General features: G+C 34.5%; 1 protein-coding gene across 1 annotated transcript; it reads left to right on the top strand.

Moving 5' to 3' along the window:
* Window positions 1–2660: 2660 nt before the first annotated feature.
* On the top strand, window positions 2661–18292 carry cd4-1 (CD4-1 molecule). Its single transcript, XM_042740594.1, has 11 exons — window positions 2661–2774; window positions 10333–10448; window positions 13083–13176; window positions 13278–13433; window positions 13532–13675; window positions 14536–14796; window positions 15585–15962; window positions 16746–17000; window positions 17089–17195; window positions 17320–17366; window positions 17794–18292. Exons 3-11 carry the CDS (start codon window positions 13125–13127, stop codon window positions 17828–17830), a joined length of 1437 nt encoding a protein of 478 aa, XP_042596528.1. The 5' UTR covers window positions 2661–2774; window positions 10333–10448; window positions 13083–13124; the 3' UTR covers window positions 17831–18292.
* The last annotated feature ends 911 nt before the right edge of the window (window positions 18293–19203 follow it).

Genomic DNA, 19203 nt, shown 5'->3' with positions numbered 1-19203 from the left:
CAACAACAAAAAAAACATGCGATGCTGGACCTGTGCTTTTTAATGTGCTTCTTGCTTAATGATGCCAAATAAGACATGCACTTTTCAAGATTTGCTGAAGAAATGGCCGATGAATATGTAGTGTTTACTGTACATTTAAAACAAATTCTGTTGCAGAGTCTATAAAATGTTTTCACAATTTTACTATTTGAATGACAAGAATGTTGAAGTTTTTTTTTTTATATATATATAAAATTTGTATATTCTTTTAACATGCTTCTGCATGTGTGGCTGCTGTGCGTGTGTGTATTTCCCCACATTTTAATGAGCAGAAACTGGTGCAGCTGGAAATGTTGTAGTTCACAGGTGTCCATATGAGCACAGCTGTTCACAGACATTAAAACAAACAGAAAAAATTACATGTTTATTTTTTCATGTGCAACACTTTGAAAGAATACTATCTTATGAAAAACTTTAATCAGATTTTGACAACAAAAATTCCTCAAAAAAAAAAAAGGTACAATGCTCTCACTAGGGTGGTACTCATAAGGTGCAAAAGCTGAAGAGTATATCTTTTAATCTTATTTACCCTTAAATGGTACATATTAGTACCTTAAATGTACGTATTTATACTTTAAAAGTACATATTAGTACCTAAAGCATATATATTAAGGGGTTCACCCAAAAATGAACATTTTGTGATTAATTACTCACCCTCATGTCGTTCCAAACCTGTTAGACCTTTGTTCATCTTCGGAACACAAATTAAGATATTTTTGGTGAAATCCAAGTGCTTTCTGTCCCTGCATGGACAGCAATGCAAATGTTCAAACGGCCCAGAAAGGTAGTAAAGACATTGCTAAAATAGTCCATGTGACATCAGTGGTTCAACCATAAGAGTGAAGCTACACAAATACTATTTGTGCTCAAGAAAACAACATTTAATCAACAATTTCTTCTGTTCCGCATCAGTCTCGTCATTAGATTAGATTAGATTAAACTTTATTGTCATTGCACATGTAAGGTACAAGGCAACGAAATGCAGTAAGCATCTAACCAGAAGTGCAATAAGCAGTAAGTACAGGATATACAGTGTCTACATTATGTTACAAATGTACAATAAATATACAAATAAGGCAGTACTATGGACATAATTTACAGATTTTAAATACTATCAGCATGATATACAGATAGGTGTACTATGAACATACTATACAAATGGATTATGTAATAAGTGTATGTACACTATAAGCAGAAACTATGAACATATGAACATCATTTACACTAGTGCAATGGACAGTAAAAAAGTGCATAGAAAATATAAAATATTCCAGTGTGCAAATGGATCATTCAGTATTCTGGGATGAACAGACAGTAGTGCAAGTAATAACAAGTGAACTATTTTTGTTTGTTTGTTTGTAAACCAGATGTAGTGATTAGGAGGGGTGAGGAGTCTGAGTGTTTGGTGTGTGTGTGAGTGTGTGTGTGTGTGTGTGTGGGGGGGGGGGGTGTCAGAGGGCAGAATTCAATAAGGAGACAGCTGTAGGGAAAAAGCTGTTCCTGTGTCTGCCAGTCCTTGTCCAGAGGCTCCTGAAGCAACTTCCGGAGGGCAGGAGGTTAAACAGTCTATGGTCAGGGTGAGAGGAGTCCTTAAGAATGCTGCGAGCTCGACGTAGACAGCGTTTTCTATGGAGGTCCTCAATAGCAGGAAGTGGTGTCCCTGTGATGCGTTGGGCGGTTTTCACCACCCTCTGCAGTGCCTTGCAGTCAGCAACTGAGCAGTTCCCATACCAGACTGTGATGCAGCTGGTCAGGATGCTCTTGATCACACACCGGTAACAGTTCACCAGGATGGCTGAAGACAGCTGGTTCTTCTTCAGTGTCCTGAGGAAGAAGAGGCACTGGTGAGCCTTCTTGACCATGCTGGAGGTGTTTGTGGTCCAGGACAGGTCCTCCGAGATGAAGGTTCCCAGCAACTTGAAGCTGGAGACATGTTCAACAACCATCCCGTTAATGTGGATGGGGTCATGCGTGCTTCCTTTCTTCTTCCTGAAGTCCACAATGAGCTCCTTTGTCTTGCTGGTGTTAAGGTGCAGGTTATTGTCGGCGCACCATGCGGCCAGGTGCTGTACCTCATGTGTGTGATACTGCTGTCGCCGGTGTTCTAATATAGAACCCAGATGCGCTGCGTCTTGTTTACAAGCAAAGGAATGCACACACATGCATAGTGGTACTCTCATCAACGGGACTGATGCGGAAGAGAAGAAATTGTTGAATAAAGTCATTATTTTTGTTTTCTTTGCACACAAAAATCTTTGGTGAACAAACCCTTTAATACTTTTTGTAAGGATATTGTTTTGTACCTTTTTTTGAGTTAAGGATATTCACTATTTAGAAAGGCAATGACATTAATGTAAGAGAAAGGAGCTTTAAGAAAAGCCATCTGATGCAGACAGAAGGCCGTTAGTGTGATAAATCATGTATGACACTGATAGGCTATAGGAGTAAGTACTTAACTGTCAGAGTAAACACAAAGGCTATCTGATGCAGACGGAAGGCCGTTAGTGTAATAAATAATATGTGACACTGATAGGCTATAGAAGTAAATAGTACTTAACTGTCAGAGTAAAAACAAAGGCATACGATACCACAGACACATGAGCGTAGAGCTACGCAAATCACGTTACAGTTTCCTGTCGTGTGTGTATGACAGAGTGTGTTTGGAAGAAAATGTCAGTGTAGCTCTAAGACCCTGAACAGAACACACACTCATCTCATCTCATCTCATCACAACTGTAAGTATTGTTCTGTTACTATGACAAACACAAACCATACTGCTTTTTGTTATTAGCCAGTCTGAATGTCTTTGTTTTCTCATATAGTGTAAAGTGTTTTGTCTTCAGCTAAATGTCTGACACAAATAGTGAGCTATAAAATATTCCAAACAAAATGACAGTGCTGGAGATGTGTTTGTAAGTTGGTGTGATGTTTACAAACAGCTTGTTTTGATCAGTACAATCATATGGTCCAACAGACATTTTTAATACTCCATTGTAGCGTGAAGTTTTGCGCGTATGTTTCAGATGCCGAACTGACGTTTCTGATGTGCTGTTTGTAATAATGTAATAATGGTATTGAATGATAAAAAATTTAATTGCTAATAATATGAATAACCATTTGAAAAGGGATTTTTAGGTGTACTGGTATATATTATTTACATATAAATATTTGGGAATGTTTTTCAGATAATTTAATGCATCCTTATAATGTTTTTGCGTTTGGTAATAAGTGTTTGTAGATTACATCTTATTACTCTCATTGTTAGCCTTCTTAATGCAGAATATTAACAGATATCCTATTAGAAGTTTTATTATTGTGTTTAAGTCTATCTGGTCTGTAGGCCAAGGCCTCAATATGGACCGTTAATTGAATATTTAAAATGATTTGTTGTAGACAAGCTAGACCCTTGAAAACTGGATGAAGATTAATCCAAAGACTTTATATATTGTTCAATTTTAATGTTTTGTAGTTTTCTGTGATAAGCAGAATATTTTTTGAAGTTTTAACAGTTTTGTGATACATTGAATGTTTACACGGTTACATTGGATCAGTCAAATTGGATACCTTTTGTAAAGGCCTTTTTGTATTTGCGACATTGAATTTAATTCATATGAGGTTACTGAGACACTATTATAAAAGAAAACAATGTGCACATTTAAGTAACGTAAACAAGCAGCAATTTTTCTTAACCTACATAAAACATAATTCACAAAATAAGACGATTTTACATTTATAAGTATTTTTATGTTAAACATAGTAGACATAAACATAAACATAGCCTAAATAAAAAAAAAAAAAAAAAATTGCAGGTACAGAATGCCAATATTTCTCTATCATTAGTTTGATACTGTCTGTACAGGAAACAAAAACTGAGGACAACTTATGCGCATAACAGCAATGAATAATTTATTTTAACAGACAACATCCTCACTTCTACCTAGTTTTACTAATGAAAATCCATCCACATTAATTGCAGTTTATCCAATTCCTTGTCTATACATTGCCCACAAAAGTCAGACTTGAAAACTAATGTCATTGCATTATATAATAACAAATATAACATCAAAATATAAAAGCAATTGGCATCTGAGAACAAAATGCTGCTAGCACTTTGCTCTTATCTTTTCTGATTCCTATTGCTAAAACAGTGTTAGCAATGGCAAGGTTTGGATGAAAGTCTGCCAAATGTATACCCTGGCTTTAAAATGTTATTGAGTGGCTGCATGAAGTAATTTCCCTTTAAGGTTACACAGGTGTCTTAGCAGATGAAACCACAGGTGTAGCTTATCACATTAACTCGTCTGACAACCTAAAAGCATCCAAATACTTCTATTCTTCATCTGTACAGTAAATCTACTATAATATTATTTAATATAACTCATCAAATAGTTTGCTTGAAAATTGTGCTATTGAAAAACCAACAATACAATTTAATGTTATATTTTGTTATCTAATGCAATGACTTTCATATGTTTGGCTTAGGTGTCCAAATACAATATGAAAAATAAGGTACAATAGAAATACAAACGGATGCCCGATGAAAAACAACAACCGTGCATCAGTCAGACATCTCTGTCTTCTGTTGAAGATCTAGTTTTGTTCTTTCTGAGGAAAAATTGCAAACAAAACATGGAAGAGATACTTCGCAACCACATTAATTTAAGTTTTTTTTCAGGAGTCCAACACTGTAACACATTGCATCCCTTAAGTGAATAAAGCATGCAAGCATGTCGAGGATGTCATGTAGGCATTCTATTCATCAGTGTATACTATTGTACTCGCAAATGTCTGGATATGGACTAACTTTACAGAAGTCTACTGACCTTAAGCATAAAACAACATGTCTTTTAGGAATTCTATTGATCTTTGTATTATATTGTAATAGAACAACAAAAAAACAACAACAGTGCTTTGAACAAGTAGTGTTCAGAGGAACATGTAGGAGACACAACTAAAATGAAGCTTTATTATATTTTCGTCTCGTTCTGTCATGGCATGATAGACCGTTGGAAAAAAAGAAAAAATAAACATGCAAGTCATCACTTTTTAACCTCAGTTGCAGTTAACGCCACACAGTAAAATCATTGACATATATTTTTAATAATCACCTTGGGTTAGACTTTATATTAAGGTGACATTATTATAATGTAATTACACAAGCAAGTACTGAGTAACATTAATTAACTAGATATACTTACTATATAGGGTTAGACTTGAGCTTTGGTTTTGGCTTGAGGTAATTATGCATCATTTACTATAGCATGTACATGTAACAAGGGTAATATCATCACCTTAAAATAAAGTGTTCCTCATCTAATGTTTTTAGTTATTGTAGATACAGCAGTATTAATGATGAAAGTGTAAAAAAACAGATTATAACAGTGGATTTTGTCTCTAGCTGTTTGCTGTCTAATTCAGCGGCCGGTAGTTGTGGAGCGGCTCATAAAAACACTTGTAGGTCAGACACAAAATGCTTCTAGACATACACTGAGATAATAAAAAAAATCTGGATCAAAATAATTAAATGAGCGCAATCATGAAATGTAATATCAGCTGTTTGCACACACCTTACGTATACCAAATACCTTACAATGGGTAATTATGCACAAGACTCAGGCAAGGAATTGTTTGGTCACCGTCGAGATCATTTGCTATCATGTTTTTCTGCCTATATGACCAATAACATAATATTATGCTAAATATAATACATTACACTTATGATTATCCTTATGCGCAGGAACAGAAAGTACAGTATGTTGTTTATCATTTAAAAAATTATATACAATAAGCCATTAGCCAAATACATACATACAGATAAACATATACACAAGGTTCAATTATGTACATACATGCATTTATATCAGCTTATGAAAGAAGTTTGAACGACATATATATGCAGTATGCCATACATGTACAATAATCTTTAATATAGCAGCAGTCCTACATTAACGTGCCGGTCGTTAGATGCTTACACTGAAAAGAGAAGGAAAGAAGAAGATGTGGAACAAGTGTGTAACATGTTTAGAGTATTACTTTCATTCAGATTTACAGATCTTAGAATTAATACCTTCTCATTTTGTTATTTCAGTAGCTGAAATTTTAGTTATTTTGTGTTATCAAATGAAAGTCCTAACAGTATTTTATGTACTCTTAAATAAAGTCACAGGACAACAACATGATCTCTTGATCGTCTGAAAATTCTGTCTGGCAAAAAACATCCTCCTCTGACTGTAAATAAGGAAAAATAAGCCAGCAATTGCCTTGAAATCATTAAGTCAAGGGAATTAGATATAAACAGTCAACCAAGTGAGAAAAGGAAGAGTGAAATGTAATGCAAACTAAGAAATATTATAAATGTGTTTTATAATAAATGGGTGACTCTTTATTTTCATTAATGCAGTACTTGACACATATTGTGAAACGGTGACTTGAACAAGTCTGAAAATAGAGTGCACCTGTGTTTGATTTTGGTGTTTGTGTGCTGCTGTTCTGAAGGATGGAGTGATTTTCATAATGAGAGCAGGATTCCCTCTTTCACAGTGTGTCATACAGACATTTTTCTGTATTTCTCATCCTCTCACTTCAGCTTTGTCCCACACACATACCACACATTTTGTCAGAGGGTTTTCCTACCTGACCCTTAGTTTTATTATATAACAGAAAATGCAGTTCATTAGAAAGAAATTAGCATGTGGCTTTATGGATGGTCTGGGACTACTGTTATGGGTGAGGCATTCAACAAGTTCTACTTAGTATGTTTTTGAATGCATGTTTCACTGATGTCTAGTGATTTGTTCAGCTCAGTGTAGTAAATAACCATCATCATATCCAAATGTGAATTGTAAAAAAAACAAAAAAAACAAAACATTTTTTAATGTATACTCTGCATTCAGAGGAAAAAACTCCACGTGAGAATGAAAATGAGATCACATAAATATAGGAAATGACACAGCAGATGGCAGATTCCTGAAAATGAGTGTGACCTTTTTAAAAGCATTTCTGTGAAAATACATCAATAATAATAACAATGATTTGCAGACTTCAGCAGAAAATGCAATAAAATGACGTGAATACAATTACGCAATGGAACAGAATCACGATCTCTACTGTGAGATTTCGAAATTTGCAGTCTAAAATATGATCTAATCTTCTGTACATTAATCTAAAAATACACATTTTCGTAAGCATCAGACCAAATGTCAGTAATCTCTCCTTCTCTCGACATCTCTTTCCACTGACATTTAGCCAAGCTTGCATTTCAAACCTACAGGACTTCATTAAATGGAGGAGGTTAACTGAAAACTCAAGAGCGAGAGAGACAGATGCAATTTGTCTTTCTATGTAATTTCCATTAACTTTTCCGAAACAGTTTGTCTACCATGTGAAACTCTTACTGTAGAAAACCAAAAGCAATGGCGTCCATCTTAGTCCTCTTCAGCGCTCTGCACACCTCAGACTTCTTCAACATTTCCTACGGCCCACAGTCTAAGCAGATGTGTGTGAATCACTGAAAGTTTCTGAGGATTCAGATCTGTTAGAGGGATCCCCTCTTAGTCACATAAACATGACAAGAATCTCTTACAATACATGCATAAAATTCTCACTAATTTTAGCTGACCACACAAAGACTGTAGATAAAATGGCAACAAAGAAGAAAGCTGTAGAGTTGTTCGCCCCAAAATACCTTGACACAAGTAACAAGGGTAAAATGTGTGGGAGACGAAGACAATATCAGCCTTCAGTTCTTCAGTCGAGTACACACCGAAATGACTTGCTGAAGGGGAAACACGTAACGAAAACCTGTATGGGACATATTGAAATAAATCGCCCACTTTTCCTGCTTTCTTTCTTTCTTTCTCTCTTTCGGTAATGATTATGTTGGTGTCTCAACACCTTTTCAGTCTATGTGAGTAATGAGGGATCCCTCTAAAATGGGTCTTTCCTTTCAGCTCTGAGAGAAAAGAGATAGATACATAGTTAGATAAATAGACAGATAGATGTGAACTGTGATATAAACAACTGTGTAAAGCTAAAGGTACTGTATTTTTTGAAGAAGACGAACAGAGCACGGCAGGAAGAGAGAATGACAGAGGGGTGAAACCTCAGACACAGATGTGAGGCAGGCAACGTGTTTGTTTCAACCTTTATGTGGTTCCCCTTAGCAAACCACTCCTGTCCTACAGCGCTAAAATATGCTCTACAGTACCTGACGCTTTCTCGTGCTTTACTTTAACGTACTTATTCTTCTACAGCAGGATGCTTTATTCACCCTTAAACATGTTACAGTTTTAAATACTGATGCCACTGGAGAATGCACAAATAACTTGTTTTTGTGTCTGGTCTTAAAAAAACCCAGACAAAATCAATGAACTGGTGCTTACACCTGAATAACTGAATATGGCCAAAATATGAATATGACCAAAAAAACAAAGATAAACCTTACAGTGTTGGTTCTCGTTAAGAATGGTGTTCTTTGCCGAACACAAACAAATGACTGAAGTATCTTCATTTTTAAGGGTGCAGCTTGTTTAGATAGGTGTGTATGAAGCCTTGTGAATCACTTATGGGCTTTTAAATCCACTGTAATGCAAATGTAACAACAATCATAAGACTTATAAAACAATAAATCTGTGCTTCTCTTTTACTAAAAATCACTTTGTTGACTAATGTAATTCCATAAGCTTTCATTTCAGTATTTATTTCATTTGTGTTCCTCTATGGAACCGGATTGGTTTAAATCAGCAAATCTTATAGCAGTAGTGAAACATTACAGATAAACCTTCTTTCAGGCATAAAAAACAGCCAAGTTAACATATGGGATTTGTAAATTTTTAGAGGAAGTTGAGTCGTGATAAATTGCAGCATTTTAATAATATCAGAAACAATAATCATTAGTTTATCCATTACATTGCTTCATTAAAAGGCATGATCTATATATATGAATGCATTTAATCATTATGTGCCTCATAATATCTTATTACATAAGTATGCATTAAATGATAGATGGATTCAAAGAATTTACACTAAACAAGTTCACGAGTCGCATTTACACTTTAATATTTTTTACAAATACTTTCTCTTTTCTGTTTTCCATATGTTTTTTAAATGCACAGAAAAATAACATAGATCAAGAAAATATTTGTTGTAATTTACAGTACTGGGCATTTTTGAATATTATTTTAACTCTCTGTCAAATCAAATTTATCTGTGCAGGTACAGTTATCCAGTTTAAAGTCTGGATGTGGTGTTTTATGCTGATTTAGCAAAACACAGAGATAGTTTGTAAAGGTTACAGTGATTCGAGTTTTAACACAAAAATTTACAAAGAAGGATCTGTTCATAGTGCAGTCGCTATACGTTGTAACATGCCACCCATATTTGCTCAAGCCGTATACGCACTCGGGGATTCAGATGAAGGTTGATATTAGAATAAAGGATCTCTTTGAATCTCTTTAAACAAATAATAGATTAAAAGAATGTGTAAATGTAAGGACAATGGAACAACTCAAAAAAAAAAAAAAAAAAAAACACCCCAGAGGAATAGAAATTGTTGAAATGTTTATTCTGTTGGGCTCGGAGGGTCAGCACTGATAAAGAATTTTATTTATAATAAAAAGTGTTTTTAAATGGAGGAGATTTGATTATTATTAGAACTTATCAATAGCTCTGTAGCAATGCTGGTTACTAATAAAACACTGAATTTAACAAAAAAATATATAGACAAGATAATAAAGTCAATTATACAATAATCTGGGAAACAAACAAATCAAAACAAACAGACAGACAAACTAAACATAAAACTACATAAAAACTAGCAGTTCAAAAATAAAATAAAAGTAAAATAAGTAAAATCAGAGAACGTGTTATTCTTTACATGATAATCAAACACATCCGGTACGCAGACCAGAAAAACCTACTTGGAAAAAAATACGTTTTTTTTTTTTTTTTTTAAGTGTAACACAGCGATGTTTAATTTTTTTAATGTATTGTGGGAAAACGTAGAAAAAAATTACATTTTATCAGTTAATTTAATTTCATGATTGTCATCCCACATGGATCTGACTATACATTTCTGTTTTATTCTAAATGTATTATTAATTTTTTTTTATTAGTCTAACAATAATGTTTTGGAGGGAGAAACAATACGGTTAGAAAAGTAACTTGTTTGACAGCTCAAGATATTCAGTGGAAAAAAAGATTTATTTATTTATTTATTTATTTTTATTTTTTTTTCAAATCTACTGAATTCAACAGGCTCATGTCAATAACCGGACGTCTTCTTTTACCTCTCAGGCCAATCAGACGGAGGGGAGGCGTCAACGAAGGTTAAATAGAAATATTTTGGCCTGTAAGTGAACACATCCGCTGCACGACTTTGAAGAGGAACGATAAAGAATTTTGCTCATAAGGTGAGTATATTTACACATAAATGTTCATTTAAATATACCCTGTTATTTACACATGCCAACTTTAATTATTTTTTATTATGGATGATTTAATTTACTGTTTTTATGTCTTCTCAAGATCAGAATAGGGATTAAAATCATTTTTAGTGTTGATTCTTTAAAACCTTTTTAAGTTATATATAAAAAAAAAACTAAATTAATCTGCATTATTTACTGCGAATAAAGTCTGGAATACAGTAGAAACTAATGGACAAATTAGTCAAATTTGTACTTACATATTTTCAGTTCAATTAATCTGATGGCATATATTATACATTGATGAAAAACTTGGTTTATTTGAAAGTTTCAAACAGAAATATGAAAACCTTCCAAAACACAATATATAACACTAGACATCAAATGTACGGGATGTAAAACAGAAGTACATTCTCCTAGTGTAGGCGATGCTGAGAGTAGCTGTGAAAATGAACAGCAGGACTGTCTTCCGCTCTATTATAACATGAACAATTAATCACATATTAGATCAATGTTTATATTTCTAATCTGAGCATTAAAAAAGCTTGGAATTCCATCAGAATAATTTATCATAATCTCTAAAATTCATTAAAAAAAACGAACATGAATGAAAATTAACAGGCTTAATCCATGCATCAAGTCCATTCCTTTTTTCTAAATGTTTTGTCAGGCATTTAGAAATTGAAGTTCTTGGTCTTACTAATGTTCCCCTCCCTTCTCCTCCATCTCTGTGTGTCTGTTTGCTGTTTAACCTCCATCCTGACCACAGCCCTGATCATCTGTCTTTCTGGGTTACTTGTTCAGGTGCAGTCTCTGGCTGTCTTTATCTCTACATCTATCGTTTGTGTGTTTTTGTGTGCTTCTCCTTCCTCTGTTTCTGTTTCTCATTCTTCACAAACTTTTCCCTCATTTCTCACAAATTTCTGTGCTCAGCTGGAGACTTAAAACTTAAAACTCACAAGGTTACAATTTTCCCATTAGACATTTTTGTAATAAATGGCAGAAAAAAAATCAAGGCAGATTTTAATTCTGAATCAGAGCATTAAAAATATGACTGAAACTATTATGAATTTATGTCTCAACTAATGCTTTTACATTTACTTTTATTCATTTAGTGGGCGTTTTTATCTTACATTCCCGGGATGCAACCACTGCTCATTGGGTGATGCTGATTTAATTTAGTAATTGATAACAGAATGTGTCTGAAAATGGCACTTTTTTATACTGAAATTCACTTTCAATTCAGCCAAATCATAGACGCATAAATAGCCTGTACCACAAGGCCCAAGTGAATATTTAGTACCCCACTCTGCATTAAAATGTATATTTCCTATAACTAATTGCGCATTATTGTGGATTATATGTTTTTGGATTTTTAGTACTTGTAATAAAAATTTAACTGGCATGAACAGAAAGTCACAAACTGTTCTAATGCAGTATATTTTGCATACTTTATTGCTTCAAATTATGCTGCAAAATTATATTTACTATTTACTATAAGAAAGTACATTTGTCACAAGAAAGTGCTACTTTATTTATCAATAAAGTGCATGTAGCACAACATACCTATATCTTGTTTTATTTTACATATCAATCTAATTATTAATCCTACGAATCTTGAGCCACTTTTTTCTTGGTGGTTCTCAGTGGTGGACAGGCAAAAAAACAAAACAAAACAAACAAAAAAATACAACAACAACCATTTTAAAACCAAAATCACAAAACTTTTTAATTGGAAGTGGAACAATATTGCCTGTATATGATTATTTGCCTATATTTTATTATTTCTAATTATTTATATTTTCCTAAGTGTTCATTTATGTTGGAGTATCTGTATCTTAAAATAGTCATCATTTATAATTAGTTATGCATTTATCAGATGATTTATCCAAAGCGACTTGTGTTGCATTCAAGTATATACTGTATTTTAAAAAATTTTGCATTCCTTGGGAAATAAACCAAGACCTTGGCGTTACTAGTTTAGGATTTTTTTTTTCTCGAAGAATAAAACGGCTTACAGAGTGTAGTCACAATGATATTGCGTATATTCAGTATAAAACATTGTAACAAATAAATTAGGTGTCTGCATCAATCTCTTCAAAAGAAGTAAAAAGAGAGATTTGTGTGAACAAATCACACTGCACAAAAAGAGAAGAGGGAAAGGTAAGATATGATATGAATGGCATAAAAAACGCAGTACTAGAAGAGCGGCGCTTTTTTCTGTGTGTAAGCGTGGAGAGATCCGCCTTTCGTGGAACGAGGGAGGAAGAGAGGGGGTGTTATGGAGGAGGAGGTGAAGAGGTGAAAACGAGAGGGATAAGAATCTACTCCCTGTACAATCTCAGCCCACCACAGACACACCTCCCTGCGTTTTTTTCTCGCCATCTTTCTAGCTGTTGTTCTTTTATGTTTCTTCACTGACACTCGTCTTCCTTTCCGTCTGTAACCCATAGCCCACCACAAAGCTTCTGTCTCCCCCTCACTATCCTATGACTGTTTTTCTCAATCACTCAAAAAAAAGAAAAAAAAGAAAAAAACAATCTGAGCCCACCACAAGCCCCTTCCTTCCTCTGTATTTTTATGTTCTTTTTTGATGCATTTCTCTGTGGCTATGTCTTACAGATCACCCTCCATCTTCTCTGGCTCTGCTCTGAGGACAGAATCATGTTGTGTTGGATACTAATATCACTGTTTGTTGGATTTCTTAACGCGCAAGGTAGTTGCATATATCTTGATAGTTGTTATATGACATAGGGTGTGAAATGCAGTCTGTGTAAGCATTCTTTTTTTCTGTCCAATCTGTTCTTCTATCATCAGAAAACCCCATGGTAATTTATGCTCAGATAGGAGGGACTGTTACCCTACCGAGAGTGAAGGTAGAAGAAAATGAAAATAATGTTTATGTGAACTGGTACCGTGGGTCAGAAAACACCCCAACTATCATGAAGAATCCTCAGAGTGGGATCCAAAGGGGTGAGATGAATGTTTTTGAGTTCATGCATTTTCACTCTACAGTAATAATCAGGCTTTCATGTTTGATATAACCACACATGTATGTTTGTCTTTTGTAGCGAAAGACGTGAAGACACATGCTAATCTGTTGCCAGATTTCTCTCTCCAAATCTCACCAGTACAGCATTCTGATTATGAAATTTGGCGCTGTGAACAACATGTATTAAGGACTACTTCAGAAAAGACCTACAAACTGTACAATGGTAAGAAAGAGTGTGTGTTTGAGAAACAAGTAGTAGAAAAAAGACAAATTATTTAGTCAAATAATCTCTTAAAGGTATAGTTCACACACAAATCTGTCACCCTCATGTCATCTGCCACCCTCCTGTCTCTTTCTTCTGCGGACCACAAAAGAATATATTTTGAAGAATGTTTTGAATTGTTTTCGTCTATACAGTGAAAGTCCAAAAGTGAAGGTCCAAAATAAGCATTGGACCCCACTGAGTTTCATTGTATGGGAAAAAAGAAAGAAAGAAAAAAAAAACATATTTCAAAATATATTTGGTGTTCCACAGAAGAAAGAGTGGAAGAAGAGTAGTTTGAATAAACAATAAAGAAATTTGTAAGGGCGAACTATCCTGTTAAGTGCTCTCATTTAATTTCCCAAAAATACATGTGAGAAATAAAATGATTCATTCTAATACATTTTTCAAATATGAGGAAATGACACTAAGCATACTGTTGAGCTCGTTTCAGGATGTGAACACAGAAGGAAATTCCCCCCCTTTGTCATTCAGCGGAACTGCAAAATAAATAAATAAATAAAAATAATGCATGCCACCTTAATCTATAATTTTAAACTATTCATCTATCTTCTTATTACACACATGAAGGCAATGGATTAATCAGGTGTAATATGACCACTAGAATTATATTAACCTAAATTCTGCACAACATATTTGGCAGTATGAACAGAAATAAATCGGTTACTCCAGTTACACACACACACTTTGACATTATTGGTATTTTGTAGTGTAGGCTATAACTTTACACATTACATGATAAGATTCTTCTAACACTGTCAAATTACACCTTTCAACATTTTTCTTCTTCTCTGTTTCAGTCACTATACCCAAAGTGCCTGCTGTGATAGCTGGTGACCCTCTGTCTCTGGAATGTAAAATGGACTCTAGTCCAGTTAAACCCAAAGTGACATGGATTCCACCTGAAAACTCAGATTGTGATCCAAGACAATATAACACAAAAACCTTACCATCATTTCCCATCAGTTATGCATCTGTCAAGTGTCATAGTGGTGTATGGACATGCAAGTTGGAGTATGATGGAAGAGAAACAGAAGCAAAAACAACTGTTTTTATAATAGGTCAGACTATTGTGTTATTAAACTCTCTCTCTCTCTCTCTCTCTCTCTCTCTCTCTCTCCCAGTGTATCTATCCATTTACTTGAGTTTGCTCATTCTCAAAGCAATAAAGAATATAGGTCTACAATACACAAGAAAGATACACTCTTAATAATAAAGGTGCTAAAAAGGTTCTTCACAACGATGCCACAGAAGAACCATTTTTTGTTCCACAAAGAATCATTCAGTCAAAGGTTCTTTAAAGAACCATCTCTTTCTTGCCTTTTTATAATCTGAAGAACCTTCTTTCGCCACAAAGGACCTTTTGGGAAACAGAAATGTTCTTCAGATGTTAAAGGTTTTTTTATGGAACCATTTAGATAAAAAGGTTCTTCTGTGGCATCGTAAAGCACCTTTTATTTTTAAGAGTATACACAATGATTACAGTCAGGATCTATAAGCAGATGAAGGAATGTAGTGGATTAATGAGAGAGCGCTGATAAAACCTTTTTTAATCTCCCATTATAACCCCATCTTAAATATAAATATATAATATGCTAATATAATTGCTGCAATGTATATAGGCTAGACTACTTTATTAAATAGTTCAAATGAATTTTCTTTTTCAAAAAGTGACAGTTAGATTTATTTAATGAATTCAATTTAGATACCCCTTCTATAATAGAAATAAAGAAATAAGAAAGAAAATTGTTTATTTATTTTTATGACACAACAACAACAAACAACAACAACAACAACAATAATAAAAATAATAATAATGTTTCCTTTATTTTTATTTATTTTCTTCCAGAACTCTCCCCTTTTCCAGATACCATTTTTACCTCGTCCTCGTCCTCCACAGTTGACATTCCTTGTTCCTTGTCTTCTAACATTCCCTGGTCGGTCTTGAAAGAATTTGGCCTCAGGGGTGGTAACTGGAGCTTCACTCCTCTCAGCTACCCAAATTCAACACAATCGCTCCTCGAGCTCAGCATGGATCCGGTGGTCAGTTGGAGCATCCCACAGGGCGCAGACAATAAAGTCAAGGCAGAAAAACGGGAGTTGAAAGACCAGGATCTATCGATTCGTAATCTGCCTGTATCAGAGAACGTTAGGGGGGTTTACACATGCGATCTGATATTTAACACCAAGAAACTTAGCAGGAAAGTCACGGTGGAGGTTCTGAAGAGTAAGTGAAATGACAAGTCTTGAGGGTCTAGTAACTAATGAACAAACTACTAACTTAGCTACTTTCAGTCAGTAGTATGCCAGAACTTATATAACAATGTAGTTTTCACAATAACGAGCTACGGTTTGCAACAAGTACCCTACAAAATGAAAAAATCAATGTTTGTTACATTGGTACTCATGCTGTTCCATGGCCTCTTAAACAAGCGGTATTCACTGAACGGATCTCTCACATGTAATGTCATGTGCTTTAGTACTGTTAAGTTTTATTAGTTTTCCCCACAACATCTACATTGATTTTAATGTAGACATCTACATTTGATTTTCATATTCGAGTGGGGGATTTTTTAGTTTTTTTCTTTATAATCAAAGATTTTATTATATGCTAGGACAATATTTTTAACTCCTAAATGCATTACAGTTTTGTACTTGTAATCTGTTTAAATTTAATGACAAATCAATCTCTCCCACCAGCTCACTAGAACAACTAGTAAAAAAAACTAACAAACAAACAAACAAACAAAAAAATTAAATAAAATACCTCTATCCTATATAAAACAAAGATTTTATTAGGTTATTAATATAACCATTTTCACCTAAGAGTATTATTAACTGGTATTCCTTTAAATGATGAGTTACATGTAGCTTGAAGTTGATTCCCCAGCATTGGAATAAAGGATTGCTGTGCATTAACTATGGCTTGAAACAGATAATGTTTGCACTTACAGTGCAAATATATCTTGCCTTATTTAATCTAAACTTTCTAAATTTCTCCTTCTATTAGTTTCCTCTTCTGGAGGATCTCGAGTATATGATGGCCAAAGTGTGAATCTGACATGCACACTAGGACATCAACATAGCTCCGACCTCGAGGTGAAATGGAGCTGCTCGTCTTGCTCCTTTATTTCCAGTCTGAAGCCTCCTCATCCATCTTCCCTGTCCATCCCTGAAGTGAAACTGAAGGACAGTGGGAAATTGACATGTGAACTCTGGAAAAATGGGAAGAAGCTGACCTCTGCTGTGCTTTCATTAAGGATTGGTAAGAGAAGTGAAAGAAAGAGGGAAAGAGTGATACATGTGCAATAAAAAGTGTGTAATACTTCTGCTGTCAATGAAATGTTTCGCAGTGAAAGCTCCCGTGGACATCTGGCTTTGTGTTGCCATCAGCGGTGGAGTCGTGGGCTTCATCTTGCTCCTTGTGATCGTCATCATATGCATTCGTAGACACAGACAGGTTAATGTTCACTTTGATACTCAGAGCGGTTTTATCCAGTTCAGCACACTAGGATGTCATTTGTAAAGTGTTTGAAAGGTGAAAATCAAATGCCTTATAGATTTTCTCTCATTCCTCTTAACAGATGATGATGTACAGACGACGCAAAACCAAATTCTGCTGCTGCAATAAGTGAGTTTGGTGGTTGTTAGATATGCTGCTTTCAAAATAACACATACAGTTGCCCTAAGATGTATTTACACACAAGCCTCAAATATATGAATGTCATTGGTACTTTTATTTTTAAATACACCTGTTTCAGGAATAAAACATATCACAAAAAGCTGTTTTAAATGATAAACTACAGATATTCTCCAGTATTTGGACACATTTCAGCTGCTTTATCACATGTTTATTCTGGTTACTCTGATAGGTCGTCTGTTTGAACTGACTTCATTTAAGTTGGTGGAAAAAAACTAAAATATTTTGCAAATATCACATTTGCAGTGTAATCACATTTACATACAAATTTAAGTGTCATACATTTTGCTGTTACTGAATATATGAACATTTATCATTCTAAAAATCATGTTTGTTTGTCTGTCTATCTCTGTCTCAGTCCCCAGCAGAATCAAAAGGGATTCTACAAGACGTGAGGATTTTCATTTTTATTACCATATTAATGTACAGTTGTCTGAACAAATCCTCCCTTGCCAGAAGTGACTGTCATCATTGTGCAGATGATGCTGGATTTTTATAATTGTGTCAAATACTTTCATAGCCACTTTATATACTAGAACATGCTTGATCACAAACTATGTTATATGCAACTCAAACAATATGCTGTATCTCTTTCTGTGTATTTAACATGATATCTTTTGTTTGGAGGATAAATGTGTTAACTGGATAAAACTCAGTGGCTATTGTAATCTAAGCCCAAAGTGCCTCTTTATATTGTTTGTATATTTTTATCCACTCCTGCTTACCTTATCTTTTGAATGCCCTTTTCCTTTTTTAAATTAACATTTTTGTTTGTTTGTTTGTTTGTTGTTTCTTAATGTCAGAAAACAGGACCTGAAAATATTGATGTAAAATAAAATATATTAGATGAAATAAAACTGTATGATCATTCTCGCCCTAATATGTCATTTAAACCCCAAATAATAACAGTAATACAAAATCAAACAATCAAAAAGCTGGTTCGTATCTGATCCACTAATAGCTGCAGTCTAATCTGGAATAATTATGTAGCTAAACACACAGGTGTATACAAGATTGATTATTTTTGTATTTATATTTACTGATGTAGTCACCGTAACAATCACCTTAAGAGCAGTGCAAAGCACTTGTGTTTTTAGGGGGCACACATTTATCTAAACCTGTTTTCAAGATTAATAGAAGTAATTTTACTATGTCATGCATCACATTTAGCAGACACTTTTATCCAAAGTGACTTACAAATTAGAAATACAACAAGCAATTTACCAGAAGCAATAAACACATGAAGTAAAAAGAAGTGTGATGTGGGCTCTCTTGGGCTCATTGAAGACCAGTCGTGCTCCTGCGTATTGGGATCATTTGTAGAGGTTTGATTGCACATGACGGACATCCAGCCAGAAGAGTGTTGCAATAGTCCAGCCTAGAAATGACAATGGCCGGGACGAGAAGTTGTTCAGCATGCTCTGTTAGGAAGGCCCTGATTCTGTTAGATACTGAAGGGAGGATTCATTCATAGCTTCTGTCATTTGACAAATGAACAAATGACTCGGGAGCTGCAGTAATCATTTATGTTTACTGCATAAATACTTACTGAACACTGCATAAAAGTGTACAGTAAGTGTACTTTTCTTTCTGCACTAACACTGCAAACTTTGCTTGGCTTATTTATCCTCTCTAAAATTCTCCTGTTAGTTTTCTCTTCTGGAGGATATCGAGTATATGAAGGCCAAAGTGTGAATCTGACATGAACATGAAATGAAGCGGCATTAAACCCCTAAATTCACTGCTTGTTTTCATTTGAGCCACAAAT

The sequence above is a fragment of the Cyprinus carpio genome, chromosome B16 (assembly GCF_018340385.1).
Source record: "Cyprinus carpio isolate SPL01 chromosome B16, ASM1834038v1, whole genome shotgun sequence".
Classification (NCBI taxonomy): domain Eukaryota; kingdom Metazoa; phylum Chordata; class Actinopteri; order Cypriniformes; family Cyprinidae; genus Cyprinus; species Cyprinus carpio.
Note: the sequence above shows the minus strand (reverse complement) of the source record. Positions and strands in the feature narration are given on the sequence as shown.

Excerpts from the sequence above, each read along its gene's own strand:
- cd4-1 (XM_042740594.1), top strand. The coding sequence starts at position 13,125 with ATGTTGTGTTGGATACTAATATCACTGTTTGTTGGATTTCTTAACGCG. Across the intron at positions 13,676-14,535 it reads GACCTACAAACTGTACAATG|TCACTATACCCAAAGTGCCT; the intron begins GTAAGAAAGAGT and ends TCTCTGTTTCAG. Across the intron at positions 17,196-17,319 it reads GCATTCGTAGACACAGACAG|ATGATGATGTACAGACGACG; the intron begins GTTAATGTTCAC and ends TCCTCTTAACAG.